General features: G+C 46.9%; 6 protein-coding genes across 6 annotated transcripts; 2 read left to right on the top strand and 4 right to left on the bottom strand.

The window, feature by feature from the left end:
* Positions 1-792: 792 nt before the first annotated feature.
* Positions 793-2,412, bottom strand: LY89DRAFT_656568 (cytochrome P450; the record flags this gene model as incomplete). Its single annotated transcript, XM_018212392.1, has 2 exons — positions 793-1,834; positions 1,931-2,412. The coding sequence occupies 2 exons, from the start codon at positions 2,410-2,412 to the stop codon at positions 793-795; spliced, it is 1,524 nt and encodes a 507-aa protein (XP_018064317.1).
* An 859-nt stretch (positions 2,413-3,271) lies between these two features.
* Positions 3,272-4,777, bottom strand: LY89DRAFT_689853 (ankyrin). The gene has a single exon (XM_018215983.1). The coding sequence runs from the start codon at positions 4,764-4,766 to the stop codon at positions 3,369-3,371; it is 1,398 nt and encodes a 465-aa protein (XP_018064316.1). The 5' UTR covers positions 4,767-4,777; the 3' UTR covers positions 3,272-3,368.
* Positions 4,778-5,894: 1,117 nt separating this feature from the next.
* Positions 5,895-7,332, bottom strand: LY89DRAFT_675467 (uncharacterized protein; the record flags this gene model as incomplete). Its single annotated transcript, XM_018213511.1, has 5 exons — positions 5,895-6,021; positions 6,069-6,194; positions 6,247-6,800; positions 6,921-6,981; positions 7,082-7,332. 5 exons carry the CDS (start codon positions 7,330-7,332, stop codon positions 5,895-5,897), a joined length of 1,119 nt encoding a protein of 372 aa, XP_018064315.1.
* Positions 7,333-10,186: 2,854 nt separating this feature from the next.
* On the bottom strand, positions 10,187-14,075 carry LY89DRAFT_627320 (STAG-domain-containing protein). The gene is made up of 3 exons (XM_018211141.1): positions 13,569-14,075; positions 13,311-13,519; positions 10,187-13,262 (listed from the first exon to the last, which is right to left on the bottom strand). Exons 1-3 carry the CDS (start codon positions 14,005-14,007, stop codon positions 10,413-10,415), a joined length of 3,498 nt encoding a protein of 1,165 aa, XP_018064314.1. The 5' UTR covers positions 14,008-14,075; the 3' UTR covers positions 10,187-10,412.
* A 139-nt stretch (positions 14,076-14,214) lies between these two features.
* On the top strand, positions 14,215-15,326 carry LY89DRAFT_267133 (urease accessory protein-like protein UreD). Its single transcript, XM_018206324.1, has one exon. It carries the CDS (start codon positions 14,328-14,330, stop codon positions 15,315-15,317), a length of 990 nt encoding a protein of 329 aa, XP_018064313.1. The 5' UTR covers positions 14,215-14,327; the 3' UTR covers positions 15,318-15,326.
* A 1,551-nt stretch (positions 15,327-16,877) lies between these two features.
* Positions 16,878-18,205, top strand: LY89DRAFT_267150 (uncharacterized protein). The gene is made up of 2 exons (XM_018206325.1): positions 16,878-17,385; positions 17,439-18,205. The coding sequence occupies exons 1-2, from the start codon at positions 17,311-17,313 to the stop codon at positions 18,102-18,104; spliced, it is 741 nt and encodes a 246-aa protein (XP_018064312.1). The 5' UTR covers positions 16,878-17,310; the 3' UTR covers positions 18,105-18,205.
* The last annotated feature ends 3,493 nt before the right edge of the window (positions 18,206-21,698 follow it).

Here is a 21,698-nt window from a genome sequence, read left to right as displayed (position 1 = left end):
GCACCAAATCTATGCAGTGCTTGCAGAAAGGCGTGCAAAAGGCGAAAACTCGGAGCGTATACTGAGCAGATCCTGAGAGTTCTGTATTTTCATGCATGGACATTTAAGACTTGTTTCCCAATAAGATCTGATTGTGGATGACGGCGGCTTTATATTGTGGTGAGCGCAAAGGAGGCTGACAACAACGCTAAAGATGGCAATCGAAACATAATTTTAAAATCTTCACTTTTCTGAAACCTCAAACCGTGTCTATCACGGCCATTGATGGCAATTTCAACCAAATCACTAACTGTTAGAACGCTTCCAACCTCGCGGATCTCTCAACTCGACCGCATTGAAACCTCAAAATTACTTCAATTTTTCCATGGAAAATTTGTGGCCTGTATATAGTCCGTATCAATTTCACTGCTCATACTCTTGGCGGAGGGCAGTGAAACAAGAAAAGTTTGTCTGATTTTGAGTTATTCTAATCCCTCTTTGCTATTGGGTCAACCTTCGCTTGAAATTGAGCTTGCAAGACGAGACGTTGAAGTGATTATAAATCAGACGGCAGAGAACTGTTATGATACTCTGCTCCTTAACCAGTCGATACCAATAGCAGAATGCGAGAAGGAAATTTCTGGACTTTGAATCTCGAAAGACATGCACCATAGTGTCATCTGCCGAAGACTGACTCCTAAGTATGTCCTCATAAGGAATGCACTGAAAAGGATCTGATTTATCTAATCGCTTGATTCCACAGTACAGGCGGAAAAAAATGGGGGGACGATATTTTAGATTGAATATAGATCATCATGTCCTAGTTGGTTGTTCCCGCAAAGTGACCCTGACAGGAAATCCGTCCACGGGATGGGCTCCACCCCCACCCATTTCCGCTTGGTAGACACGATCACCTTCCACTGTTGTGATACCCTTCTTAGGGTGATTTATGTCCCATTCATCATATACAGGAGCAATGTCAAACATCCTGACCGTCATAACAAGTCCGACCTTGAGTTCCATTTGAGCAAGCGGTTGTCCAATACAAGCACGTGGACCCCATTCAAATGCTCGCCAAGATCCCTTCTTAGGATGCAGAGGGTCTGACTGCTCTACCAGCCACCGCTCTGGGATGAATTCACTAGCTCTGACAAATATGTCGGGATTGTGATGCATTACGAGATTCAGAGTCCAGATATGACAATTCTCGGTAGGATACTGCTGGCCATCCTTGTCGGTTAAGATTAGCCCCGGACGACCATCACGCAAGCTTGCAGCTGGGGGAAATATGCGAAGAACCTCTTTAATGACCGCTAGTGTATATGGCAACTGGTTCAAAAGAGCCGGATTGCTGTTGATGATCTGATAACAGTGATCGGTGGAAAAATCGGTGCCAAAGATATCATTGTGTTCATCTCGGACCTTTGTGAGGACATCCGGGTGTTTTGAAAGCAGGTAATAACAGTATAAAAGTGTGCTGCTTGTTGTATCGTGCCCAGCATAGAGAAACATCCGAAGTTGTGGTATAACCAATTTCTTGAAAGCCTTCTTTGACAATTCCCCTGTCTTACCTAGGTCCAATAGATATTGATCCATGACTAACGAGATGATGGACCTGGATTGAGACTTTGCTGGAGAATCTTGACGAGACAGCGCGAGTTCATCAAATCGTTCATCGACCTCACGTTGAAGATACCGATTGATGGAATAGCTGTTGTACTTCTGAACTAGGGGGCGAGGGCTTAACCAGCGGCGGAATGGATTGAAAGTTGTTCCATACGGAGTCCAGTAGACCTGCCGCCGAAGACCATCTGCCAAAACATTTTTCTGGGTCTGGTAATGAAGCCGAGCACCGCTATAAAGGAGATATCATATTAGTAGAGAGTTCAAATGTAAGATCACAATTAGAATGATTTCTAGGAATGGCTTGATTTGCGGGTCGAGAACTCACAAGGTTACGCGACTAATAACATCAAATGTAAGGCGCAATGTGTACTCTTCCAGTTGAAACATCTCATTTTTCCTCGCCTGCTCTTGGAGTAAACGGCAGAAAACGACGACTTCATCAGCAATGGCAGGAGCAAGCCCTGTCATGTAACCGGAGGCGAAGCCGGGATTGAAGACGCCGCGCCACCTTTTCCAAGCATCTCCGTGCATCGTCATGAGTGAGTGCCCACCATTGATTATTTCCATAGTTTCCGTTATAGCAGGGGGTTTGTCAAGGAAGGCCTTTTCGACTTGAACGGCCATAAGAGGGTTGGCAACAATCATGAGCGTCTTATTAAAGGGCCATAGATTGAGATAAAAGATCCCCCTCGGAAATTGTTTGGCCATCTGCCGTACAATGACGTGCATTGTGATGTTCGGTGGGAGTGCTTGCATGCATTTCTTCAATGCAATGAAGTGGCCGAAAACAGGATGGAATACTGGCATTGGCTTTGCGATACCATCACAGCTCAGTCGATGATCTAGAGAGAATTGTAGAAATATGAACTCACGGCTTTAGCTGTCTGGAGCTTCCATATCTGTTGGCGATTCTCAATCAATTTTGTGAGGAACATGACCACGAGAATCGTTATTGTCGCAGCTGCGACGGCCACGATCAAAGTAGCCATAATACTTGCTTTCTTGTCTCAAAGAAACGGTACAGACAGACTCAAGGAGCTCGGAGAAGCTTGCGTTTCTTGAGTAGATGCAAAATAAAGGTTGGATAAAGTAAGCAATAGGTTCTAAAAGTCGTGAGATATTTCGGCTGCGGGTAATTGCTTGGAGACAGGAAGTCTGACCGCTAGTTTCGTACTGCTGTGCCGTATGTTGGTGTGTTGTTGGAGCGTTACATAAACTTCGGCAAGAGTTTCCTTATCTTATCAAGCTTACAGTACTATATGGACAATACGGACATTTGCACAACTGCACACTGCGCGCCACGTTAGCACCCTCCTTGCTCCATGACCTTGAAGATCCAAAATGAGACGAATGAAACTCATGGTTCACTCTCTCACCGCCTCGCCTCATACTAAGAATAAGCTTAAATTCTGTCCAATTTCGAACACCGAGGATCATTTTTGCTGCTTTGGATTGACGTTGAAATAAAGAGCAAGCTAGCGAAAGTACAATCAAACTAGTAGTCTGCTATTTCGTTCGAAGTTGAGAAAAGTTTGCGGCCATCCTTTTTTCCCCTGCCTAATGTTTATTCTGAGGTGAGTTCAACACCATGATTCCATAACTGCAAACCTTATCCCAATTTTACAACGAAATGCTGTTCACTTTTCAGAGCGATCAAGAGCAATCATGAAATTGGAAAAAAACAGAGAGAACTATTGGTACAAACACACATCCAAAGAAGATCTATCCGCAGCCAACGCAGCCCAGAAAGTCACAAAGTCCCACTACGTCTCCATACACCGTTTTGCAAAGTTGTATTGTCTCTCATCTTTCAAGTCCTCAACTCTTGCGCCCTCGCTAATCAAATACTTCACCACCTTGGTATGAATGTACACGCATGCCGTGCCCAAAATCGAGTCACCCGGCATACTCGACTTATCTTTCGGCTTCGCATTAACATCAGCCCCAGCCATAACCAGCAACTCCATGATGTCAGTATCGTCCCGATTTAGGCAACATAACAAAGGCAAACCTCCCGCACACTCCAGGTTGGGATTCGCTTCGGCACTTAGCAACTCCTCACACGCTTCTAGATTACATTGAGTGATGGCTGCGCTCAATGCTGTTCCATGATTGTAACTTGAATATGCGTCTACGTTGGGGTGATACAGAAGTAAAACTCGAAGGACGTCGTTGTGCTTTTTGTACGCAGCTAGGTAGAGCGGAGTAACTGGGTACCTGTGACCAAGTGATTCTGCTGGGACGAGTGCGTTGACATCTGCTCCTTGTTTTAGGAGGGATTCCACTTGTTCGGCGTTGTCGCGGATAACCGCTTGCATGAGTTGACTGTCGAGATTGCCTTGGTTCTTCTTGAGTTGGAGTTTCTGTTGGAAAGTGAGAACGGGTTGATCAGGAAGGGACTGAGTATTGTTTGTTGGTGGATTTGCATTGGGGCCAGGAACAGCGTTCGGGAAAGGGACTGTGCTGTGAGTCTCAGAATAATTGGCTTGACTGTATGCTAAGGGCTGAGTTGAAGGGCTTGGCCCGGTGGAATAGGGAGTTTCCGGTGCTGGTATAGGGGAGGAGTAGATAGGAGGTGGATACATATTGGAATTGTAAGGTGTTGCACTTGGTGCAGAATGGTTCGATTGCTCAGTGACTGAGCCATAAGGCGTTGTGACTGGTAGGGCGGGATGACTAGGAGAATAGCCATATGGTGTTGGGATTGGTGAGTGGTCCTGAGGGAGATGCATGGCCGTGCCGTAAGATGCTGTAGTTGGAGTTGGTGAAAACTGATAGGGATTATCCACGGTAGAAGCATGTGGTGTCGACAGAGGTGATGGCTGATTAGAGTGAGGATACGGGCTAGAGCCATTGGAAGTCGCTGGAGGTAGCGATTGAATAGGATAATTCATATTTGAGCCATGGTGTGCGGTCGATGACGGTGATGGAGGGTAAGGTAGAGGAGTTGTGGTAGGATAGGGTGTTAGCGCTTGTGAGACATGATTGTGGCTGTTTGTAGACTCATGAGGAGCAGTAGCTGGTGGTGATGAGTGATGCGGGGAAGAATGCCCTGTGCCACGAAATCGAGCGATATCCATTGTCCGGAAATTCTGATTCTCAGCGATGAGATGAGTTGTTGAATCGAGGGCCTTCTTGGCTTTATCGAAGAACCGATCCATATTGTTCGATGGATGCAAGTCTAGAGTACGAGAATGTGAAATTAACAACTGAAATCGAGAAGGACTTTGCAAAATGATTCTCAGTTGCAATGGAAAGGATGTTGTGTGAACCCTCGCCCTTATTTATAAGCCCTCGAGATTCCACTTCCTCATCTCGCTCTCAGGGGCAGTACGGGAAGTATTGCATACTCAGAAGTCACAGCATGAGAGTAATCTCTAATGCTCCCTATCACTCGAAAGGATTGTCGCCTCGCTAGCGCCACCGGCGGCAGCTGAATGTTGGAACTCGAGAAACGGGAGATCTCAAACATTGAGGCGCAAAAGGCGTCAGCCACCTCCCTATCTTGGTGATGAAATGTATTGAAGTCTGCATGCACTCCCCTATTTCTCAATTCGGCAGGGTTCGAGCTCCAACTCGCTACATTTCAGGGTTCGTCGGTTGATGGCGACACCCAAGTTAGCCACGCACTTCACACAAGGATCTTATCATGAGAAAAGACGAAACAACGAAAAAGAAATCGAGTAAGGCACAATTGGTAGAGTAAATAAAGATGTGGTCATCCCAATGACTTATTCGTTCTATTCAATACAAAAGCGAGACCAAAGACTGAAACTTTCGAAACTCTAATCCAGAAACAAACAACTCGGAAGTCCCGGAGTACCGTTAAAACCTCATGGCAATTGAAGAATCAAGAGGGAAAAGGTATACTCCCGCCTGTCCATGAGAATGACAAAATTTCTACAAGCAAGCGAAACAAAATGATGCCCATGTTCATATCCCTTTCTCCCTTAGGCCACACTTCCTTGCATGACCCAAGGGAACACCACCATTCTCTCTTCTGTTCGTGTATCGGTAGATCGATACTTTCCTCTCGATCTCGGCAATATGTCGTTGTGTTGTCTATTCGTTCACTGTGCTATTGTGAGTGAGAAGCTGCCATTTTGAAGAGAGGACACTTACTCGGAGAGTTTCCAGGTTGCGTCCCTGTCTCGAAATTCCATACAATATCGAAGTTAAAGAGGTTATCCATTTTGTTGTCTTGTATGTATCAGGATATTGCGCAAATTGAACTTTCTGAATGAAGTTTTGCTGTGATGTCGAATGTCGAAGTTTTCAATCATCGTAGTTCAAGGGGGCTCCACCGTTTGTATTACTGGACGACGATGCAAACGCTCTGGCTCTCTATCCTCGTAGAATGTTTGACGTCTACTGGATCCGTCTCTGTCGTCCCGGGTCGTTTGCTCTCTTCGATATCTGTTCACATTAGTCCAAGAGTCTGAATGCACCATTTGTGGACGTACCTTGAAGGGGATCGTGCTCTATATGAATTATCGCTTGGGCGATACGAGTCGTACATAAGCTCGCGGCCTCTGTTTTGCGGAACTGGAGAAGTAGTTCGACGTCGGGCGTAACTCCTTGGTCTCTCACTGAAGGTAATGTTAATACAGTGTCTATCACTGAGAAGGACAGTGTACTTACTCATGCTTGTCTTTCTCTTGGCTGTCTGATCGCGCTTTCTTCGAGGCGGGTGGCGGTGATTCTTTATCAAATGAATCCTCTCTTCCTCGCTTCCGTGGTGGCGAATCTTGAAGCGGCGAAGATCCAGAGCTTGGAGAGCTTGAGGCCTTGGAGGGTGTTGGAGAAGTCGGAGATTGAATTTGTATGTCCGACGAGAGGCAGGACTTTGAAAATGCAGGATCCCGGAGACTTCTTACCCACAAGGCTTTGGTTGTGACCCAAAAGGCTGGACTCAAGTGAAGTCTATCCATGAGAGTTTCGTAGCTTGCTTTGGTGAGACGATTGGCCCAGATAAGCTTTTTGAAGGGTATTGTCATGCTAAGCATGACTTTCCAGGCATGGTTTGTTTGGAACCAACATGCTCTTTCGAATGTGCCGCCGAAGTATTCAAGGTGCATGACGTCTTTGGGATCCACGCCATTGTACATATCTTGATGGTACTTTCTGTCATAAGGTCGATCTAGGGTCAAAGGATTTGCACCCTGACCCTCCGAGGCCAGCTTTTTGCTGGAAATCTACTCAATTGTTAGCAATCCGCTTGGTCATAGATAAGTAAGATTGGACAATGATCATGAAGAGTGTTACACGGCCATGAGTGTCTCTTTGGATCACTATCCTGAGGAAGAGCCACTTACGATGCTGACGAGAGCCCAATCATCCCCATTTTCTCTCCAAATATCCAGAACGGCCGCTGGGCTTTCAAGAAATTGTAAGTTAGCATACTGTCTTCTTCTGGAGGAATTGGGTTTCGAGAGTCTCAATGCAACATCGAAAGGGTATTGAGGTCTAAACTTACTGCTGAAACATCTTCTCCAATTCGGGCCGAGTTGTGCAATCCTTATGAACGCAGACCACTCTATCGTGATAGAGTTTGTGGCGTTTGAGACTGTGTTGGTTCAGTTTGATAATGCTACCAATGGCAACATTCTTCTCTGAACAGGAGATTTTGCCCTCGTCCTTGAATTTGCCGTCGTTGAAGAATTCATCGTCCCAGTCTTTCGAGGCGTTGTAAGATGGCCATGATGAATCCGGCGGGCATCGAGACATTTTGTTGAGTTATAAATAGATTCCGGATGAAGTAAAGTCTTTTTGGGTTGAGATAGTTGTAGAGGGATAGTAGATAAGTATTGAATGCGTTCGATTGAGTTGTAAAGTGGTCGTTTTGTTGGTTGAGAGTTGTGTTGATGAGTATTCGTGCAGGTTGTAAGATGAAGGAACAAGAGATGTTACGAGGATGGGAATAAGTACAGCTGAAAGCCATTGTGCGAGCACTACTTTGGTCCAGATGAGAATCTGAACTATTGATGGTGCTGGAAAGGTTTTCATGATGTCGTCGACACTTGTTGATGGGTTCCATTGTTTGCTTTACCTGGATCAACAAGCTCACTCACTTTATAAGTGCCATCCAGCGCCTGACTACTATGGAGCTATAGTGGCTAGGATGCTCTCATCACGATGGAATAGACGAATATGTCAACAACACTTGGACGGTATCACGGTGCATTTGATGTGAACATTTGAAGAAGCGTTTATGGAAATTCAACAGGCAGCTGTAGCAATACTATAACTTTTCAGATGTTTTGCTCAGTGGTTGAGTTGCATTCAACATATTCGGGGTGCGTGGAGGCTCAAATAAAGTTTACCCCTTTCTCGTTAAGGCTAAGCGAGAAAGTAAAAACACCACAAGCTTCAACACCTTACCCACGCTATAGCAATGACTCCAGGAACGTCAGCATTCTAAGTCGAGAGGAGAATAGCCTAGAATAACAGAGAAAGCAATGACGGTGGGAAAAGAGTCACACGCAAGCCAGTGAGGGATGGAGGGAGTCGCTACTTTACCATACGTCGCACACACAAACTGTTGAAAGCTGTACAAATTGTACAAATGTACAAACTCATAATTTCAACTGTATGAAGACCCTCGATTGTATAACAGTTTATCTCGAAGAACCTGGTAAACAGAGCTTGTTGATACATTTCAGTGCACGTGATCAGGAAGACCATACACACACACACACACGCAGACTCCTCCTAACAATTCTTTTTGGACTGAGCAGGGCAAGAACAAGAGCAGAGAATATAATTTCATTATCAGACCACTTGCAGCTGCCGTGAGAGCCATCGACGAGACGAATTTGCAAAGTGACGCATCGCCCCTGCTATTCCGGGCGTGGATTGGATTCTCGACCGGCTACCCTTGAGAGAGTGTGAGATTTGACAGGGATGTCTACAGTAGCTAACGCACATACCAAAAGCCCGTCCCGAGTCTATTGTCAATAGCGGAGAGTGTGATCATCAGAACTTTCTACTGATCCAAGAGGAATTATCCATGGCAGAGAATACGGATGTCTGATCTTCCAAAGATGTTGATGTGAGTCAGAGAGAAAGTTCAGGAAGAAGGTTATGAAAGCATGGGAGAAGATATTGTGATTGATTTCATTGGTTCTATATGAAGGAAGGAGCCATTAAGTGACATTGTAGCACATCGTGACATCGATGAACGATGTTTCGCTCCTGGAAACATAGAACTTTGAGTTACCCTAAAAATAGAGGATATAACCTTGCCGGGAATATATATGAGAAGTTTTACATCTCAAAAGTTATGTTTGCGTCGTGCATCTATGTTCCGAATGCTAGCTGAACCACGCAATATGATGCCGAGATCACTACAAAATGGTGAAGTATTCTCAGAACCAAGATATCTTAGGCGTCTGATAGTGAAATTAATTAGAGCACAGTACAGCCAGTTTGGAAGGCATGTAATTCCATGCGCCTATGCTTCACGTGATTGGAATGATGTACACTGCAAGGACATCGGCCGTAGTACTTTCGGGCTGAGGAATAGTGCTAGAAAAAACAACAGAACTGATATAAAGGACGATAAATATCTTGACACAGTATTGGGAACTTAAGAAGCAGAAATGCAAACAGAACACACGGTAAGAGACAATGTAAAAATCTGACCAGAACGAGACAACGAAATAAAGTTTCAACAGATCCCAGTTCAGAAACCAATGTAGACGTATTAAAGTTGAAAAGCTAAACTTATTTCTAACTACGAGCCTACACCATGCCGAAACAGTGCTGGTCTTGCGGACCGACCCGCTAGGACCAGCGTATTTGGCCCACAAGAGATTTGAAAAGATATCAGGAAACAAAACCTCGAGAACACTTGAAAGGCAATCAAGATGTCCGAGCTACTCTCTAGCTAGAAGGCAAACTTCCCCATTCACCGTAGAGGCGTAAAGCCACTCACAGATCGAAAACCAAAAACATCTCGTTCTCGAGCAAACGACTTTGGCATCCCATCCATATCGGGGATCTCCAATATAGCCCCATCTATATCCAAACAGGACCAAAGACAGGGACACATACTTCATCCACGAAGACCTTCATATGGATCGAGACGAGATGTGAAACCGGAATCAGAAGGGGGGTATGGGGAAACTCAAATCGAAAGTTTTGGCACGGAGGTTGTTTGAGCCGGAATCGAGAATCGTGTGGATTCGCATCAGCACCGGAGTAATCTTTAACGATGATGAATAACGAGGAATGTGTTCAAGAAGATGGAACAGAGAGGTTGGAAGGACCTGCTTATTTTGTATCTGGACTTCTTGAGGTAATCTAGAAATAACCATTTATTCAACACACACAATGTCAGAGCCATCGTCAGTCAATCGAAAAGGGATGATAGTCTCATGTGGGGGACTGCTGATTTGTACGGGGCCTCACATGGGTGACCCTGGAGCTCCCAGCTTGGGAACGTTGATTTGGAAGCCTAGCTTCTGTTGTTCCTAGCAGTACAAGACATGGGTTCTCTCTCTCTCTTTTTCGAGTGCCCACATGGGTATATATATAAGAAATACTTCGCAATCACCCAAAAATATCAAGAACGGTATTTCACCACAACAATCAAGTGTGCAGAATATAGATTCATGTTATGGACAAAAGCTAATCTCCGTCATTAGCCAATGCACCTCATACCATAAACATAAACAAGCTCACGAACGCAATCACGTTCCGCGCAGACAATGCAACCAAGTACCGTGGTAGTATGTAAGCCAAGCTCCGCAAGCATTTCAGTCCCACACTATTCCTACAACCATAATTTTGTTCAATCAGATCGCCTAATCTCCCATCACGTCGTCGTCATCATCATCAGCACCACCGCCCTCCTCTTCTCCATTCTCTTCACCTCCGCCTTCTAGCTCTTCGTCGAGAATTTCTCTTCGACGGAGGTCCTCAACTGTGCCTTCCTCAGGTTCGACATCCGCGAACGGATCATCCTCTTCCTCTTCCTCCTCTACCCGCTCGGCACTCTTTGCTGGTACTGCTTTCTTCTTGGGATCAGCTGACTGCGATTTGCTTCTGCTGCCCTTCTTGGCCTTGGATTTTGGCTCATCCAGATATGCGACGACTTCCTTGAAATTTGGACCAAGTCGTTGTCGATTCCGCTGAAGTCTCGATCGGAGCTTGCCCTTCAGGTCACCTGAGGCGTCAATCACTTGTGCGAGGATAGCAAGAACAAGTTTGCCGGACAACTCGCACAGCTGTTGCTCGGCTCTCAAGGTCTCTGCTTGCCGCTCGCTGTCGGTAACCTCGTCATCTTCTTCCTCTTCAGATTCTGATTCTAGGTCTTCGGGAGCTTCGTCATCACTGGGGTCCGCAAGCTTCTTTTTCGATTTCTTGGCGAATTGCTTTTCTAATCCGTCGAAAATAGAAGCGAGCTCTGTTTGAACTTCGGGCCCGACCTCCTTGACAAGACTTTGTAGATAGGGATTTTCCTCGGAGGCTTGCTCTGACTGGCTCTTCTTTCCTTTTGGCTGCTTGGTAGGTCTCAGGGTGGCAAAGAGCACGTGTAAATCGAGGAAAGTTCCAGCGCCGACCAGCCGAACGGTGTCTAGGGTCGACCGAGAAGAAAAGGATGCGATCAGGTTTGTAGTGAACAGGTCTTGCCACTCTTTCAGATGATCAATATCCAGATCTGTTATCTCTTCGCCGGATTCGACAGCCTCAGTGATGGAACGAACTTTCCACATAAAGTAGAACATGCCAGATCGAATTGCGGACAGAACGATTTCGTCTTCCAAATTTTCGCGAGCTTCATCGGTTGAGTCTTCAAAGACCCCACGAGCGATGATATCAAGAAGTATGACGATAGGAAGCGTCGATTCCTTGGCCCCCTCGGCCTCGAGAGCTTCAACGCAACTCGAAATGCTTGCAAGCTGCTCTAAGCGAGCCAAGTTATGAGAAAGTTCCGTAAGAATCTTGATGCTGAGTGTGCCACGGGCAGATATCTCGCCGGCTTTATTGATTTTTCGAAGAACACTCGTGGTATCTTCCCAAAGAGATTGAACCTTGCTATCAGCCACTTCCTCAAGTTCTTCGTAACCACGTGCGTGAAGAAGCGCCGCACCTGCTTCGTTCAGAACACCCTTGTCTGCATGGCTATTGAATTGCGCGCTGATCTCATCCAGTAGTTTGGCATAAACTGTCGAATCCTGTCGTAGCTCTTGGAAGACGTTCAGATTCAGTACATGCTCAAGTCTAAGTACGACGGTAGCCGTCTTCGGATCTGCACCGTACTTCTTCAACAATGGCGGAATGAGACCAGCTAATCGTCGCGCCGCAGCTTCTCTTGCGTCGTGATTGTCTCGTCGAGCGTGCTTCTTTCTCGCTTTCTCCTTGTCAGCTTCTTCGGCGTCTGACAATCCCAATTTCACCACTGCGTTCAATGCTTCTAAGAGAATAAGCTCCTCTTTTTCATCGGGCTTGAAGCTCGCTCTCAATTCTGCCTCAGCATCGGTAGAAGCAGCTTCTGAAGTATGGTCGAAAAGAAGGTAACCTGCAAGAAGCTCCCAATTCTTGAGGACGGGGACTTTCTCGTAGAGCGCTTGAGCAGCAAGAGTGAACCTTGACTCCGATCCAGAAACGTTCAAGAAGTCGGCAGAATCAATTTGGCTGGGCATCTCGTCCTGGTCTTGAATGTCATAGCTCAACAAGTTTTCCGACAAACACTTTAGCTGGATCCATTCACGCCGAGGTGTGTCATAATCTTCTTCGTCTTCGACAGCTAAATGTTCTTCGAGGAACTCATTGCCACCAAGATCCTCGACCTTCGAATCATATAGATCATTGATGCTTTCTGCGAAGAATGGCACCACAGCCTTTCTGACTCTTGGGTCAGAATCAAATATGAGCTTGCCGATAACGTCGATATCATCGGGCTCGAGCATCCCAGCCTTTCTGATGGAGTCCATCAACTCAACCGCGGAAGCTCGTACCGTAGATTCAGAATCACGCGTGGCAATCTCAACTAGTCGAGGACGAAATCGCTCAATAAAATGTCGCATGCCACCAGCATTGAGGTCTTTCATGATGGCCTGCAATTGCTTGATGACCTCTTGTCGCATTGGTCCGTGAGTATCCGACAACATCCATCCCATGTATCGTAGGTACTGTCCTTCAAAAAACACACTTTCGAGTGTCAAAATCCAGTCTCCTAGAGACTCACAGCATTCGAGACGAATTTTTGAATCCACATCGCGATATCTGTGCACGTAGACGCCCTCAAAGAAGTCCATAATTCGGTGCTCAAGAACAGCCTTTTGGTGCTCGTTCTCGTTTACCTTGCTCTGGAATTCGGACACCCTAGCTTTGTTTGGTCTCTTGTTTTTCTTTTCCGACTCAAGTTGTCGCTGAACCTTCGCTGCAACCTCAATCTGCTCATTTGCCACTCGGCACATTGCGCTGGTCATCGCAAGTGCTGCGATAGTTGCGGTGTGACGAAAGGGTCGTGAAGGGGAAGATGACATAACAATGAGCCATGAATGGATGTTCTCCATCAGCGCAGTCTCCGTGTACATAATCTTGGATTCATGTATCGCATCCAGCAGGCTGTCGAAGAAGTTGATAAGGCACTCTCGGAAGTGATGGCTACTTCGAGCTTTAATTAGAGGGTAATCTGTGATGTTTTGCTGTTCTGTGTTAGTCTTGGGGGATGGCAGATCAAAATCAAAACTCACTGCTTGGTACTCTTCTTGCAGATCTCCCACTTTTGCATCAACATTATCAACATCATCTATATCGTCTCGTGTGACCTCGAGAGTGCAGCCTGCACTTAGAAGCAAGAAATTGACAAGCTCAACCATTGCGGTAGGGCTATCCTCTGCCAGTCTGCTGTGCCATTGCCCCGCAACATCGTCTGAAGATAGTCCGCTTGTGTACACATCCGCTATAAGACAATCAGCATTGTGCTTCATTATTGGCAGATTATCCCTTACCATAGAGTCCTCCTGTATCTTTGTCCGCGATCGCGACCTGCTTCGTCTTCTTCGGTCGAGCTGGAAGTCTTACAGGAGGCGCCACCTCATGCGATGTCGTGCCATTGACTCTGGGCTTTTTGGCAGCAGGTTTCCTCGCTGGTTTCTTCGATTTCTTCTTGGTTTCCTTTATTTCTTCTTCTGCTGCGCTCTCTTCTTCCTCGTCCTCAATTTCTTCATCCTCGTCGTCTTCTATGTCGGACGCGTCGTTCTCGGCATCATCTTCTCCCCGCTTTCTCTTCGCGCTCGCAGGGCCTGGCTGCGACGATGGCACATCTGGGACAAACTTTTCGGGAACCTTCACGGCGCGTCCTGACTTACGCCGACTTGCAGTCGCGCCTGGAGTGCTCGCCACGTCGTTATTGGAGATATCCATGAGCGGCGTTCTCGGAGTAGTCATTGATACATTTGACGCGACTGAGAAAATGATGTTCAGAGGTAGTCGGAGTTGTTGTGTCGCGTTGAAGATAATGGTTATGTTGATTCAATTCGCGACTCGCGATCGTCGATCGTGTGGTTTACGAAAGAAGCCTAGCGCTGTTGTAGCCTTAGGCTGCCGTTTTAATTATCGATATCACTTGATAAACTTTCAGTTCTCCTCGGATATCAGACGAGCTGACAGACATTCTTCTCTTGGTTTTCTTGGGACGGAACTCAATATTAATTGTCTCCACCCAAAGTGCTTGCTTTTACGAGAATGATGCGACGACGACAGGCTTCATGACATCCCCGTTTCCTCTGTCTTCCTCTGCACCTGGAGAAGGACGTCTGGTGGTGCAATTGCTACCTCACAGTGTATCGGCTTTGTCTACGATTACGTTCCAGTATCCACTCAAGCTTATATCTCCGTCACCATCCGCTGCTCAGAAGAGTGTCCTAGTCTTCCTCCTTACATATGGCGGCGGACTCGTTGGTGGAGACCAAGTCAATCTGACTATTGACGTGAAGCAGAAGGCTAGGCTCAGTATTGTCACACAAGGACATACGAAGATCTTCAAATCACCTACTCGACAAGTCATTACACGTCAAAGCCTCCACGTGACCATTCAAGATGGTGCTGCAGTTTGTTTGCTTCCGGATCCTGTCCAACCATTCGAAGGCAGTGTTTATGAACAGTCTCAGAAGTTCTACGTTACTGAAGGCGGTAGCCTCTGTCTCTTAGATTGGGTTTCAGCTGGTCGAACAGCTCGTGGGGAAGACTGGGACCTGCGTGCCTGGAGTGGTCGAAATGAAGTCTGGTCAGCACCGCAATCAAAATGCAAAGCACGGCTTCTACTTCGGGATAATGTTATTCTCGAACGAGAAAGCCTTGATTCGAGTATTCAAGATTTGCGGAAGAAGATGAACGGCATGGGAATATTTGGGACTCTGGTTCTACGAGGCCCTCTGGTGGAGACTCTGGCCGCGTTCTTCATGTCCGAGTTTGCTGCTTTACCTCGAATAGGAGCGCGAGACTTCCGGTCGCAAGATCGAAAGCAGAAAGATGACCAAATTGGCATCTCGCGGGAGGAAGCTTGGAGATACTCACGTCTGAACCAAGAGAAGGAAGATGGAGTGTTATGGTCAGCTGCCAAGGTTCGCGGGTGTATTGTCGTCAAATTTGGTGCTCGTACAGTGGAAGGAGGACGAAATTGGATTGGAAGTATGCTAAAGGAAGACGGCTCGATATTGTCCAATTTCGGCGAAGATGCCGCCATGTGTGTTCGCTGATACGAGGAGTGATATCGTCAAGCACGACTTGATAGTAAGACTTGGTAAATCAAGTCGTTGCTGGGGAAGATAGATTCGTCGAAGAAACGAAGAAGAGGATGATTCACAAAAGCTATCAAAGGAACATTGAAGCAGAGAAACCCCTGAGATGCATACTTACGAGTTAGATACTCAGACAACTTGGCATTCAACAACAGCAACTGCCGTTGAGCGGAGGGAATGACTACGCTGCATTGCCTTCCTTGCCGGAAACATCGTGGAACAATAAAGCTGTGTCGATACTTCGCAATACAAGTAGGGTTTATCTTCGCATCAACGTTCAGTGGGGAATCTATATCGGCTAACGGCATGTCAACCGCTCTGACACCTCCAATTCATGAGACTGAGAGACTAAACTAGTTCGGATTCTACCAAGTCTAAGAGAGCACGTGATTGAGGCTACAGAACTGAAACAGTCTGAACATCCCGAGGTCTCTCTTCCGCCTTCATGAACGCTCAGCCACCTCCACCTCGTACCATTGCCGGCATTACCATTTGCCATGCCTCGGAAGCTTTGGATCTTTACTCACTGCATGATCTTCTGATCCACGCCACAACCAGCCTCCCCGCGGTTCGTGTTTTGTTGTGGGATCTCGCTTAAAATTAAAACACGGGGGTCAAGGTCCTAAACAGCTTTCTCTTGCGATCATTGCGACAGTGTGACAGAGACGGAGGCGCGGTTAGAGTTAATCTGTGATCTACAAGAGGCGCAAGAATAATCGACACATGGATCCTGGATCCCGCTGCATGATGTGCCGACTGCCCTTGTTGAAGAGTCAACCCATTGGCGTTCGCGTGCGAAACAGTGGGTAATCGACGGCCACGCAGCGGCAAAGGCGCATGAGCAGGTTGGTTGGCGATGCTTAACTTTACCACCAGTGTTGACAGGTTCCAAGGTTGCCTCATTGTGGCCAATGGCCTTGTCGTTCTTCAAATGAAGCCTTGTCAATTGCTTCGAACGTTAATTTTTCCCTTCGGGTCATTTATGTTCCACCTTGAAGCCTCATGCATTCTGTCATATGGAACTCATCGCAAATCCTTCGAGCTGCTTTGGCAGAGCAAAGCCGGCAAAATGTTTCGGACGTAAAACTTTTGGGCAGCTCGAAGAGATCACTTGTGTCTCGTCTTACTTCTCTTGGCAAAAATCCTTGTGTCGCTTGGCTCATGTTTGGAAACATGCACAGACCAAATGCCCGGGCTGTTTGACACTATGCCTCACCAACATCCAATCATAAACTTTGCGAAAGCACTTCATCCTTGAGAAAATCAGTTTGAATCTGCAAGGTTACGAGGTGATCTGATTGATCGCCCTACTAAGCATGTCCTAATCCCTGGCGGATCAGATACTTCTCCGCATTCCGTTTCGATAATCCTCCTCTACATCTGGACTGGTCTCTCGCGCTTAGCCTCTTCAGTCTTGGTTATACTCGCTTCTCTGTTCAAGCTCAAGGTCTTCTCCTTTGGAAACGCCTTTCTGACAAGCGACCTGTTGTTTGAGCCATAGAACGGTGACCGCCTTCATGGTCCAATAACCTTTCACTGGCCAATCAGCTGTCTCTCCAACATGACTTGCAGTTTCTCTTGACTGTACGCATGAGCATCGTCTCAATCATGGAACCTCACAGCGTTCTTGGCATGTTTATGATTTTCACTGATGGTTGTGATTGTTCTTGGCATGTTTTTGATGTCCACTGATGGCTGTTGTTGAGGTCTGGTCCTTGTCAATGGCCGAAACATCACGAACTCTGTACCCAGCAGCAGTGAGTGGAAAAGTATTAATACAGCTCAAAGTCCCTCTCATTGAACAGCATCAGCGATCAACAGTTCCTCAGTTTACTTCACTTTCAGCCTATTCTTTTCACTTCTTCAGCCGCTTACGATTGACTCGTAACCGCTTTCAGTCTTTATTACAAACAATTTTTAGTTCTATTTTAGACATCTCCCCACAATCAACATGTTCTCCAAGCTCTTCATCCTTGCTCTCGCAGCATCCCCATTGGTCGCCGCCCATGGCAAGATCGCAGTCATGGTAAGTCTCATTGGGTTCAATCATCTCATTTCTTCAACTAACATGCTTACTAGACTGGTGATGCCGGTGGAAACACCACTGGTCTCGGTATCCAGGGAGGTGTCATCCCAGGTGCTGGAACCAACAAGCAAACCGAAGTCGACACCACCGTCTTCCAGAGCAAGAACGCCATGACCGACGGTCTCGGAAAGACCAAGGCTGGCCCCAACACCCTCGCCGGCATGTCCGCAGTCATGGCACAATCCGGAACCACCCTCGCTCAAGTCAGCAACGGTGGATCCATCTCCGGCACAATGCACATTGTCACCACCGACGGTGCCGGCCCATACACCGCTGTCCTCGACACCACCGGCACTGGAGCATTCTCCACCGGTACCAAGCTCGCCGTCACCCAACAAGTCCCAGGCAAGAACGGTAACATCGCCGCTCCCAAGCAACGCCGATTCATCCCCCGCATGCTCGTCAGCATGGGTATCATGAAGCGTGCCTCCAACGTCAACGAGGACTACCCATTCGCTGCTACCGTCCCAGCTGGCACCTCCTGCACCGGTACCGTCGGTGGCCAGAGTGGTGTCTGCCTCGTCAAGATCGTCAACCCATCAGGTGCCGGACCTTTCGGTGGTGTCATGGCCCTGCAAATGGCTGGTGGCGCTTCTACCTCCGCCGCCAACACCACTGCTGAGAAGCGTGAGCTTGTCGGTGCTAAGTTCCGTGCATAAATCAGTCGTCACTGCTCCGGTGGGGGCGTGTGAGTTGATTGAAAGATCGGTCGAGGGGGAATGGGAATGTAGAGATGGGAGGAGGTGGTGGAGTTTCCTTTTTAGTCTGTGGTAGTCCTAGTGCGTTCGGGGAGCGAAAAGTGGAGACTCTGTATTTTATGAGAAAATGACATTCCTTTGCGCTGTATCAAGAGTCTAATAATGCAGATGCTATCCTTTTTACTCTGGCTGTTCATGATTCTTGTGATATTCTGTTTCCACTTCGTCTTGTGTCATTCTTGTATCCTACTCCAAAGTACCGATGCATCGTCTGACATTCGCACTTACGTGCAATTGGATTTATCATATGTCAATGTCGCTTCTGATGTTCAGGTGAAAGTATAAATTTTAGGTAAATCAGACTTTACTATGTTTTATAGCGGATCGGGGTCAACAGCTTAGCTAACCCACACCATAAATGCTTTGTCTTATGGAACAACCTTCACGGTTCATAAATAGAGACAAAATTGTTAGATTCACTAACACTGCATTTCAAACAAGTCGTTGTTTATACCCCAGCCGTTCTACAACGAGGCAGGCACTTGTTTAGTCATCGTATGAAGGTATAGCTAGGCTTCACACAGTTTATATAGCGCCACATCCTATATGTCACGATAAATTAGTCACAGATGAGTCAATTTAGATGAGCATCGTTGAACTCATGTACCCTCTGACAACGATGTACAACAAAAAGAAGTCTTCATCGTGTGCCGTTCCTGCTAAATATCATGCATATATACCTTTGGCAGTACGATATTTACATGATACAGTAAGTAGTAAGTAAGCCTAGGATTATTCAACTTTCAAGGGCGATGTGCAACAGAAACCTTGGAAGCCTAACCTGATCGAAAGGTCACGTGTATATCCCCTTCAAGTTACCTAATAAAGTGCTCATATTGCCTAGAATCCAGACAAGAAAGACAAGACTGGGCATATTTAATCAAACATTTACTCCAAGAGTATGCCATCACAAGAATCGTCCATCCAACCTCATGCCGCAGACATAGTCATGTGACAACGCCAAACCTCCTTCAAACACCGCCGAGTCTTCCTATCATCTTATTTCCACCTCCCCTCCTCCCTCCGCCTCCTACCAAGAGACTCCAATCTACGCCAATCACTCGCCTTCCACTCACAGCTCCTCCCAAGGAACACGCGGAATGCCCAGCAACGCCAAGGCGCCTACCACCACCGCCAAGAGCTTCACGACTACACAGCGATGTCTCAAGTTACGGTGATGCCTCAAAGACCAAGGCTCGCCCAAGGCTTGCCAAGGTCCCGGATAATGTCACAATGACAGAAGGAAATTCCTGGGCAAGAGCACAAAAGAGTCTGCTCTCCTCCCTCTGTCCAACGACTATCATCGACTGCAGATCCAGAGCATCGTCGTAACACAAGGAAAATCTGCTTGGGGATCGCGATATTGCTTATAGCACACGCCGCATATAGAAGCGCTACGACGCGATAAGTTGGAGAGGGACGATAAGATGTCGGACTTTCGTCCTTTGAAGGAACTTCCAAGGGCTCATATGGCGGGCAGTCCAACCAGCGAACGGACGTTGGTCTACGTGTCTTCGGAGCCGAAATACCAGGAGGGACTCCCGATGCCGGTGGTGTATAAGGAGAAGAAGAGGTCGGTATTGTGCAGCAAGACTTGCATGTGGGCTATCATTGTCTTGTGCGTGGTGTTGGGGATCTCGTTGGCGGTGTCGTTGGCTGTTGTGTTGACTTGAGGAGGGGAGAGAAGCATTTGCGTTGCAAGGTTGCTGAGAGGTAGGTCTGCGGTGTGACGGACGTTGGGGACAGCAATGCTGACGAGTGAACAGTTGATTCCTCCTTCGAGGCACTATTCGATCCGCCATATCTCACCTCGAAGCTTACGAATTATGCTATTGCGATCTTGCAAACGTTACGCTGCAGCGACCCCTCTACGAATCCCATCCGTCGCGATACGACATTGCACCTATTGAACATCTGCGAGCAGATGAAATAGAAGCTCTGAAGGCCTCATACATTACGATGGAGCACAGATCTCCCCATAGCAAAAGCTACGATCGAACGGCATTCAAGAACGCGCGATCGAGTGCGCATCCCGTCTATTACGAAGCTTGGAAACCAATATGCCAAGACCCGGAACACGAAGAAATTCACGACGGGATTGTCTTGGAAAAATGATGATGCGACGATTCATAATCCTTGGTACGGAGACGGAACGGTCTTGGGAGCTTGGCGGTCGACTTGGCGCATATTTTTTTGCTGGATTGTTTTTATACCCAAGGTTGCTCGACGTGTGTAATGGAGTTCTGGTCATTTAATGCAAACCCTTCTTGTGATTTATTTCCGTGTTACTGCTTCATGATGCCGAGAGAGATATGCCGAGAGTTTGTGATCGTGATGAGTTCGGGCCGAGAAGTCTCGGCGAGGTTTTAAAATCAGGATGATCCTGGCTGGGGTTATTATGTAATGAAGTTTAGGACCAAGCAAGAATGTATTGTGCAGTATCTTGATACAAGTGTCTTGGAGGACGACTTCCCCACTACCAGCCTCGTTATTCCCGTGCGCATTAGTATTTTTGCATTGGATGCTTTTTTGGCTGATGTTTGTAGACACAAAGGTTTCCATCATTGTAAAGAGTCCTCCATCGTATCTTCTCGCAAATTGTCAACAGTATGGTCCATCCTCTGCTTGTCGTCGTCCTTGGTGCTGGGACAAGAGAGATCTGTTTTGGCAACAGCGTACAAATGTTACTTGCCGTGACAAAGTAACTACACAATTACTGTGGACCTGTAGTATTGGACTGTGAGCTTTATCCGCCTCAGTCTAGTCGAGCAATTCGGCCTGACTCTCCACTGGACGAGATCACTCGAGGCACGTGAATGTCTGAAGCTATTCCACACTTTACCTCATTCTTAGCTTCTTGCACAAGTGTTCTTTACTTAAGCTGTAACATCTTGTATTTCCTGTCATATGGAAGCATTCTTGGAACTGTACAAGTCGTGAGTTGTAAGCTGGATAATCTCACGTGCTTGCAACCCCTCTTCCGTCGTACAGTTTTATCTCTGCTGGTAGAAGCTTTTGCAGTCCAATAAATGCAGTCCAATAAATGTAGCTCCATTGACTTCGCATTTAGAATCTGTATCTTGATTTATGATTGAAAAAACAAATACACCCAATGGACAAGGCGGAGTCGAACATCTCAGCTCGGGTGCTGAGCGTGACTTCCGTTTTCGGTCTTCACATCTCTGCTCTTTCCCTCAGCAGCAGCAAAGTCGGATCATCGGATCATGGAATCGAGTCACAAGCGAAATAGGCTCCGCTCTGCCTACATGAGAACTTCTTTTCCTTTCAATCCTTCTCTTCCGTTCAATCTCTGTCTCTCTCCTCAACAAGTCCACCTCAATTTCCACCGCCACGGTCAGATCAGCAAGGTTCTTCTCAGCACACCTGCCAATTGAGTAAGTTCATATCTTCCAATACTACAGCATGACGAACTGATTTCCCATCTCTAGACTCGTCTGAATTCTTCCGACATCCTGCAGCGTCATCTCAGCTCAC

This window comes from Mollisia scopiformis (genome assembly GCF_001500285.1).
Source record: "Mollisia scopiformis unplaced genomic scaffold LY89scaffold_27, whole genome shotgun sequence".
In the NCBI taxonomy this organism is placed as follows: Eukaryota; Fungi; Ascomycota; class Leotiomycetes; order Helotiales; family Mollisiaceae; genus Mollisia; species Mollisia scopiformis.
The sequence above is the reverse complement of the archived record's forward strand: the minus strand, read 5'-3'. Positions and strand labels throughout refer to the sequence as shown.